Genomic DNA, 8,960 nt, shown 5'->3' on the forward strand with positions numbered 1-8,960 from the left:
CTTCTAAGTAGCTAGCTTCTATAGAGGTAAAAATAAGCTCTATTAGTTCTACTTCTACCTTTATTTTTAGGGAGTAGCTTATAGCTAGTAATATTATAGGGAGTTAAACCTAGGACCTATAGATAGAGAAGAAGTAATTTAGTGTAAAGTAAAGTGGGCCTATAACTATCACATATTTACTATGTGCGCTAGTAAAAGTGGTGGGCACCCACATGAATGCTGGTGCTCTATCTTGCCCTAAGTCTCACAGATCCCTCCCCCCCCCACCCCGGCATGCCATTCTCGCAGCCTCAGGAGCACAAGGCTTGCCTTGCTTCCCTCGTGTCTGCAGCATGACAGCCGCTTTCGACAAGAACATGTCGACGTCGATGCAATGCCGTGCAGGCGCCACGTCCGTCATTCTTCGGATCGGGGCAAGGGTTCCAAGTGCCTGCGAAATAGGCTTACATGTCCCAGGATTCCCACTTCATGTCATACCCGTCCCGCGGAATACCTACCACCAGGACCTTGTGCGCCCGGCCGCAAATCGAGCCCGGTGTCTCGGGCGTCGCCGCCATTCGTATACGGGGGTTTGTACAACATCACCGCCCCCCCCCCCCCCCCCGGTACCTCGGCGCACCTCCGAACCTTGACTTCGTGCCGGTCCGTTACCGCCGCGACCTCGTCCCGCTCCTCTCTGGGCACCAGCAACCGTCTCCGTCCAAGCATATATACACGGCCTGTACGCCAGCCTTGCAAGAACGATGAAGAGCGTTTGAAGGCGTATCAAGCTGTGGATAACTGCTACAGCTTTGGCTGCCGCGGCTGAAGACGGTCATCGAGATACCAATGCCAGACTGATCAGCTCGCTATAATACATCAAATGCACAAGTATAATTGACCATGATTGGACTAGCCCCGTCCTTCCGATATAACCACTGTTATTGCCATTTCTTGGCGTGCAGCGTTGTCTTCAGACCACGCGCCCCCATGGCTGGCAAGTTGAGGCAGAGCACGTGGACAAAGAGGGTATTTATTGACGGTGTATTTTTGTTATTGAAAAAAATCTCCAAATACTGTCAGGTGTCGCTATGTAGTTTCAAGGTCCTCCCCCCCATTCGCACAATCTTCCCTTCCACCATGGTATCATTTCTTCTGCCGTCGGCACTCCCTCACGCCGCGGCGGGCACCTCGATGGACTGCTCGACGCCGTCCGCCTTGGCCGAGTTGATCTTCTTGCCTGTCTTGGCAATCTTGGTGAGGACCGTCTCGTAGGGGAGCTCGGTGACGACCTTGGCGCTCTGGTTCTCGAGGGAGACTTCGTAGCTCTCGACGCCTGCCCGGTTGGAAAAAAAAGTTAGCCATGTGCGTGCGCGGCAGGGGCGGGGGCGAAGAAGACAAGGAACAAGACGCACCGTCGAGCTTCTTCAGGACGCGGTCGATGGCGCCGGAGCAGCCGCCGCAGGTCATGGTGACGTTGAACTCGTACGTGTGGGAAGCCATGGCCTGCCTTTTGGGGGGTTGGTGGGTTGGTGGTTGGTGATGCGGGGTTGATTTGGAGGGAGTCGGTCGGTGGTCCAAGGTTGCAAAGTTGATCGGGGGAGATGTTTGGTTGAGAGTAGTTTGTTTGGGCGGGAGAAGGGACGAGGCGTGCTTTTTGTATATTCGTGGCAGAAGACAATGAAAGGGACAAAAGGACAAAAGGGTCAGCGCAACGTCTGTTAATTAATAATTAATAATTCACCCCTCAAACGAGCGGCTGCAAGGCAAAGGCGTCACACTACGGAGCCGATGGCGCGAGCCATAGTCTAAAGGGGACCTGATGTACATGTACTTTATTGGTTTCTGTATTAGTGCCGGATACCTGCCCCGCATGTACTCCATCGACGCTTGTGCCTGGCACAAATCCCGCTCTGGTGCCATGACGCCAATGTCCAAGCTTGAAAACTTGCTCACCTATTTCTCCAATGTGCGACATGGCGCTTGTTTCTCCTTTTCCAAGTCATCAACGCCATCAGCCATCAACCATCAACCCGACGGTCCCTCGGCCATGGCCCGCGCAACTCATCTCCTTTTCAGACAGTCATCCTGATTCACAAACCGCCGCGCCCATCATGTTATGTCGCGGCCCGCTCCCATTTCCCGCGCCACCGCATAAACCACGCAGGGCAACACGGCAACAGCCAACGTGGGAGCCTGGCCACGGCGCTGCAATCTATTGAAACGTGCTCGTTGCCGCACACAAGACACGGTTTCCAATACAAATGGTCAACTTGGATACCCGCGTCGTCCCGCCCGATGGAGCAACGTATTCCGCCGTCATCCTCCTGACACTCGACGTCGATAAATGTCGTTAATAACCGATAGTGCGTTGAGGCCTCGTCGAGTCAAATCTCAACGGCACCCTGTCCATCAAGACTCCACGCGTTCCTCTTCCCGTTATTAGAGGCAGCCAGCACCATCCCCTCGTTGCTGCTACCCTAGGCACGGCTTGCACCAGCCTGACAATCTCGCCCGTCGATTGTCTCGCGACACGAAAATAGAGCAGCCCTTCTGTGGAATCCTCCCAGCCTTCGATTCTCAGTGCTTCTGGTAGTCCCGCAATCTTCCACTCCTCGTCGATTCGGAAATCCGCAAACCCAAAGCCACATAGCGTTTGCGACAGTCGCATGCACTTCTCCAGTGTCCTTTTGTCTGTGTAGCTCATGATCCGTGCCAGAATCTCTGGCGGTAGCGCGCTTCTTCTTTGCGGGGGAATACCACGTATCATTGCCACTTTCAAAAACTTGACCAGCGCTGCCAGGCCCGTGTAGTGCTGCTCAAGTCCTGGCGCCGTTCCAGTAAAGTAACGGTAGGTAATCGTCTCGCCCGGCGTCAAGTCCATGCCAGCTTCCTCACTAGACTGAGGTCGGGTAAGAGGGTGCAGCGCGACGCACTCTTCCCATCGCAGCGGCGAAAGCTTCACCGCTTCGCTGAATCGAATAACTAGCTGCTTGTCGTCGCCCGTATGCACCTCCGCAAAGCAAATCTCATAGATGGAAATCACAACCACCAGAAACGCATGCTTCCCTTGCGCTTGCCCCCAGGCAACTGCTTCTTGGATCGCTACCCCATCAACCACAGTCGAGACCTTCACCACCACCCCCTTCATCCAGTATATATTCTCAGCTGGGGCCGCACCAGCCTTTTGCCCCTCTTCGTGGAATAATGAGCCAAACGTGGCCAAGCGCTCCGCTGCCGGACTGGCCCCTCGTCGTGGGAACCAGACATCACACCATCCGCGTGGCAATTGACGACCAAGAGGGGCACGACAGTAATTGGGGGAGATAAATTCTGCTTCACCTGATGCGATAGATAGAATAGCGAATACAAACTCGCGCAACACGAATGAATCGGGCTGCCACTCGAGGCCAAAACGTGTAATCTCTGTGTGGTAGGCGCCATAGATTGCCGTCAGTGCATGGGTGAGAAAAACATCACGCCCACTAGACAGACTACTGTTTGGAACAACGCGAACCACTCTATCTCCTTCCAAGAGCCGTGTTGGCGTTCGCCGTACCACGGCCGACTCAGCCATCTGATCCGTGCCACAGAAGTCGAGCGACACGGTCGGGTATTGCCGATATATGCTGGGTACTATGGCATTTTTCCACGACGTGGTCCCGCGCGGCAAGTTGGAAAGGTCAAAATGTGCGCCGAACTGTATGGTCAACACCTCGGCATCTAGGTTGACGATGACGATGTGATCCTGCTTCCAGTCGAAGGCGAGAGGAAGTGCCATGATCATGCTCCCAGAACCCCAGTACCCTTGTCGCTTCTCAGTAGTCAGGGTGAAGCTCCTCCCTTCCTCGTATGCTGCGATCCTGTCAAAATAACCTCGCTTTTCCATTAGCCAGTCTGTGCCCATTCGTTAGCAAAAATAGAACCCGATGACCAGTGTGCCGCCTCTGTAATGTTACTTTGGTATTCGTCTGGGTCAGCAGGGATACGGTCGATGACATTCCTGCAGAAACCATCAAAATCATTGTCAATTCTCTGCTCTTGGTGATAGTAGAGACCGCGAGAGCGGAATGCGAGCTGCTTCGAGCTGCTCTCCGCGAACGACATCCTCAAAGTCTGCCGGGTTCGTCGTCGTGCGGTACCTTTGTTGTCCAAGTTGATATGAAGAGAAGGCTGCAGATATTGTATACAGTTGATGTAAAGTCAAGTTTGCAGGTGTTGTGTAGGCACAAAAGCAGCAGCTCACCTTGCAGTCGCGGGTTTCACAGCCTCCAACTCGAGGCAGTTGCCACTTGATGAATGCGTACCTGCCGCATGGAAAGCAGGAAGACTGATCCTCTGTCAAACATCATATATCTACCGGCGTACATACTAATAGTTAGAGAGTCATTAACCAACCAGATTCCCCTGATACTGTGTGCCTATTCTGGCAGTCCTGACAGTAGCTGTTTAGAGTCAAGTACGAGACGCCGACTGTATTTAGGCGTTGATTTGCATCTGTCAACGTATCAACAAAGAAGGCAAAGTAAAACATCAACAGTCAATTTTCTACCATCATGTTTCCTTGTCACAACCTCTCTGTGTTCACATGTGGAGGGCGGTCGACAAACATCGTCTTCACAATGCGGACAGCTTGCAGCAGCCACAAAAAGAGGAAAGCATCTGGGAGATGCGACACATTGCCGTGAGCCAAATCGCAAAAGAGCACACAGTAGATCGATTTTACTATATGCTGACCATTATATACCACGCGGACAAATGCACGGCTCAGACAAGGCCCGCCGCAGGCTGTGTAGCCGCAGGCGGCTGCGTGGCCGAAGGACAGACTGCGCTGCAGGGAACAATCGACAGCGTGACGGACCCGTCATACTCGTCCGTGACATGTTCCGGAAGTTCGCAGATGGACAGCTCGTTATATATATCATTCAGCCAACTGCTCAGGTACCCCTTTTCGTAATAGACGGACTCGGCGTCGGTGGGATCCCTTATACACATGGTGACGAGCGGCCCTGTGCCCTCATCCTCCATATCCTCGTCGTCATCGTCGTCGTCATCATCATCATCATTATCATCCTCGTCGTCGTCGGCGGCGACCTCGCCCCGCGCCCTCCTCTCCTGCTTCGCCTGGCGGCCCTGGTCCCGCTCCGCGTTGATGCGATCCGTGTCCACCTGGCGCCTGTCGAGCTCGGCCTGGGACAGCTTCTCGCTGATGCGGACGTGGTCCCAGCGCGGCGTGAGCAGCAGCGTGACCTGCGTCTTGGCCTGGCCGTCGCGCTGCACCGTCTCGTACGTAACCTCGGGCTGCCACGCCTGGCCGGGCAGGTCGCCCCAGATGCACGCCACCTGCTTGATGTTGGGCAGGAACTGCAGCATGTGGCCCACCGTGCCGACGCCGTGGTACAGGGTAAACGCCGGCAGCGCCAGGTTCTGGATGGTCTCGCCAATGTCGTGCACCGGCTCCGGCGGCTCCTCGTCGGCATCCTCGGCGTCCCCCAGCTCGCTCGGCGGCCGTATCATGTGCGGCATCTGCAGACGGTCGCAGAAGCGCCGCCAGTAGCGCCGGTCCACGTACAGGTGGTCGCGCGCCGGGTCGTACTTGCGCACCAGCGCGGGCAGGCTGCCGGGCTTGGTCACGAACCCGCTGTCAATCTCGCCCTTGGCAATAGTGTTGCGCGTCAGCTGGATGTTGTGCTTGGCGAGCCAGCGGAGCGCGAGGTGGCGCGCCTCGCGGTTGATGAGGAGAAGAGGCGGCGCGTAGACGGGAATGACCACCTCGTCGTCCCAAGCGCGTTCCTGGCCGTAGGGATTTCCGCTTTCGAAAAAGTCGCCAACGTCGGTATCGAAGCTCTCGGCGTCGTCATCGTCGAGATCGATATCGATATCTTGGTCGTCGTCGTCATAGCCATTGTACATTTGTTCCTCTATCTCTGCCCGGGCAGCGTCGACTGCAGCCTGCGAATGAGCCTCTCCGCTGGCTGCCCCGTTACCTCCTTGGTCGTCTTCGTTGTTGACTGCTCTAACGATGCCGTTACTCGGCAGCGTCGTCGGCGCAGGCGCCACCGGACCGGTGGCAGCATTCTCGTTATCGACGGCGACCTGCTGCAGGGCGAGCTGGCGGATCTGTTCAAACTGCTCCTCGGACAGGATCTCACCGGCATCCTCGGCGCCCATCATCATATCATCGTCATCGTCTTCCTCCTCGAGCATATATGGTCGCGAGGTGAGAAACGGCACCATGGTGGCGGGGTCGCCATCACCGAGGACCAGCTGCCAGATGTTGTGACGCAGCTCCGCCGGCAGACGGTCAAAAGAGCCGTTCATGATGTATCGCGGACGCCAAGAGCGACAAAATCGATATCATGTACGGGCGAAAGAGAGAGCAAGGCGACCGACAGCGTGGGGGGATAAAGAAGCGGATGGCAAACTGGAAGTTGGGCAGAACTCATTAATATGTTGGGAGGGGCTGATAGCGGGCGCGAAGTGGGACGCGACAAGGGACGCGATCCGATCAGTTGCGCCACGCACTTACCCTTGACCCTTGAAGATTTATAGCTGGTTTGATTCATTTCTGCAAAACTTGTCGCATTGTCAGAAAACGTCCCAAATAAAATACGGTACACCAGCGCAGCCAGTGGTAGTAAACAAGGACATTTCGCGGGGTTCAGCTGAATGGAATCTTGGATAAGAAATGAACCATTCCACCATCAAAGACAGCTTCTCGCTGGATATCACAGGTGCGTTGGCCTAGAATGAAGCTCTAGAATCTAACTAACAGCAGATTTACAGGTGATTTATTGCAAACATCCAAGGGAAGTCAGAGGACTTTGCTTCCCTATATATGAATCTGGAGTAAGCCAATGATGATAGATCACGGCCACCAAAGAGCACAGCCGGTCAGGTACCTACATATTTTGTGCCTACAAGCAATTTTATTCAAGGTACGATAATACCTTATATACAACTTTGACCATATGCTTCTTTCCCCAAAGCGGCCCGAGGCAAGAAAAGTGCCCACTTTCCGTCGGAACAACCGGCATGACCCTGGACCGACTCGCTCAAGACACCCTTTTTTCTCTTCGGAAACCACAGCCACCAGCCGTTTTGTTTACCCTCACACCGTTCACGCCATCTCATCTCATCTGCGCGCAGACGCCATGGATCGCCGCGGAGCCAAGAGGACCGGCGGATCGACCGCGACCACCACCATCTCCCCCAAGCGTCGGGCGCCGTACGCCCTGCGCGCCTGCACCGTCTGTCGCCGTCGGAAAGGAAAGTGCGACGGCAGGCTGCCGTGTTCCTACTGCGAGGACCGCTTGCGCCAGTGCATCTACGACGGCGAGTACGCGCCGGTGCCGCATGCCGGATCCGCCGCCGCCGCCGCCGGAACTCGCCGACCCGACCCCGCCGGGGAAGCACAGGGACTTCCGTCTCATGTCGAGGCGGCGGACCCAATCCTACCATCGTAATAAAGCACCAATCCCCTGGCTACGCAATATTTCTCGGCCAGCTGAAAACTAACGTACCATTTTCCGCCCGCCCCGCAGCGACCCATCCTCTCTTCACGGCGTGGTGGCCAGTCTACGGGCACAGATTCTCCATGTGGAAACCGTGCTGGAATCCTACAGTCAAAAGGGGGAGGCGCCTGGGCAGGATGCTGCAGCACACGCTGCGGCCCCGCGGCAGCCCTATCCGGACCCGCTGCTCCCTGCCGCCGCCGCCGGTGACACGGGAGCGGAGCACCACAGCGGGTTCTGCGGGCCCACAAGCCCCGAGTACAGCATGAACGTCGTACGCATGACGCTGCGGAACCGCGGCCACCTCGGGCCCGCGCCGCACAAGCCGGTTCTGCCGAGCTTCGACCAAGACCACGCGCTGTCGGAGGCGCGCCGCCCGTGGCGGCCGCCGTGCCGCGCCGAGGACCAGCACCACCTGCGGCAGTTCCAGTCCCGCCTGACCCTGGCCGAGGCGAGGGAGGCCCTGTCCGTCTACGGGGAAGCCGTCGGGGCGCTGCACGCCTTTGTCAACATGGCCAGCATGCAGGACCAGCTGGCGGCCTGGTACGACGCGGACTCCCCGCTGGATGGCGGCGCGCAGCAGCAGCAGCAGCAGCAGTCCGAGTATAACCACCTCATCATGTTCAATCTGATACTAGGTATTGCCTCCCGGTCTCGAACGGACGGGCTGTGCTCGATACCGCCAGACACCTTGCGCGCCGCCGTGCAGTGCGCCGTGAACGCCTCCATCACATCCAGCACGCCGCCGACCATGAAGCACGTCACAATCGCCCTGCTGCTGGTATGTACACGGCTGATGCATATGCATGGCTCCAGTGCTGACTTGGTCTCCAGGGTCACTACTACATCTTTGAAGAGCGCGCGCAGCTGGCCCTCCGCATGTTTGGCAGCGCCGGACGCATACTGATGGAGCTCGGCATCCACAGCGGCGACGTCGTGGAGCAGATGCTGGCCACCGAGGCGCAGCGCAAGGAGGCGTACACGCTCATGTGCAGCGTTGTCGTGCTCGATCGCCAGTGGAACGCCATGGCGGGCTTGCCGGCCAACTTTGCGCCTCACACGTTTAGTCTGCGGCCGTCGTATCTGGTGCGTTTTCCCATGCTGCCTCGTCGAGCCACCCATGAGGTCATTGTCCGGCTCCGGGTGCTAGACCTGTGCAAAGACAGTATTGCACTGTCCGCTTATCACCACTCACATCGTCTTACCAGCTAACATCCAATTCTAGGCCGACTCACCGTACGCCATTGCCATGTACAGGCTCGTGCTCATGAGCGACAAGTTCAACCAAGTCATCTCGCTCGCCGCCGACAAGGGCCTCGCCGACGTCGACGATGACACGGTCGAGGTGATGCGCTTCCGCGTGCGCCAGTGGCGGGCGCGCGCGGTCGGCGCCGGCCAGACGCTCGACAACCTCGGCGGGTGGCTCGCGCGGCCGTCCTCGCGGCCGCCGCCGTGGGCGCTGCTGCT

The 8,960-nt window shown here is 57.1% G+C and overlaps 2 protein-coding genes across 2 annotated transcripts; both read right to left on the reverse strand.

Moving 5' to 3' along the window:
• Positions 1-1,151: 1,151 nt before the first annotated feature.
• Positions 1,152-1,957, reverse strand: CCM_02485 (iron/copper transporter Atx1, putative; the record flags this gene model as incomplete). The annotated part of the gene is made up of 4 exons (XM_006667637.1): positions 1,152-1,315; positions 1,395-1,485; positions 1,761-1,787; positions 1,859-1,957. 4 exons carry the CDS (start codon positions 1,955-1,957, stop codon positions 1,152-1,154), a joined length of 381 nt encoding a protein of 126 aa, XP_006667700.1.
• A 375-nt stretch (positions 1,958-2,332) lies between these two features.
• Positions 2,333-3,886, reverse strand: CCM_02486 (uncharacterized protein; the record flags this gene model as incomplete). The annotated part of the gene is made up of 1 exon (XM_006667638.1): positions 2,333-3,886. One exon carries the CDS (start codon positions 3,884-3,886, stop codon positions 2,333-2,335), a length of 1,554 nt encoding a protein of 517 aa, XP_006667701.1.
• Between the last annotated feature and the right edge of the window lie 5,074 nt (positions 3,887-8,960).

Source organism: Cordyceps militaris (genome assembly GCF_000225605.1).
Source record: "Cordyceps militaris CM01 unplaced genomic scaffold CCM_S00002, whole genome shotgun sequence".
NCBI classification, from domain to species: domain Eukaryota; kingdom Fungi; phylum Ascomycota; class Sordariomycetes; order Hypocreales; family Cordycipitaceae; genus Cordyceps; species Cordyceps militaris.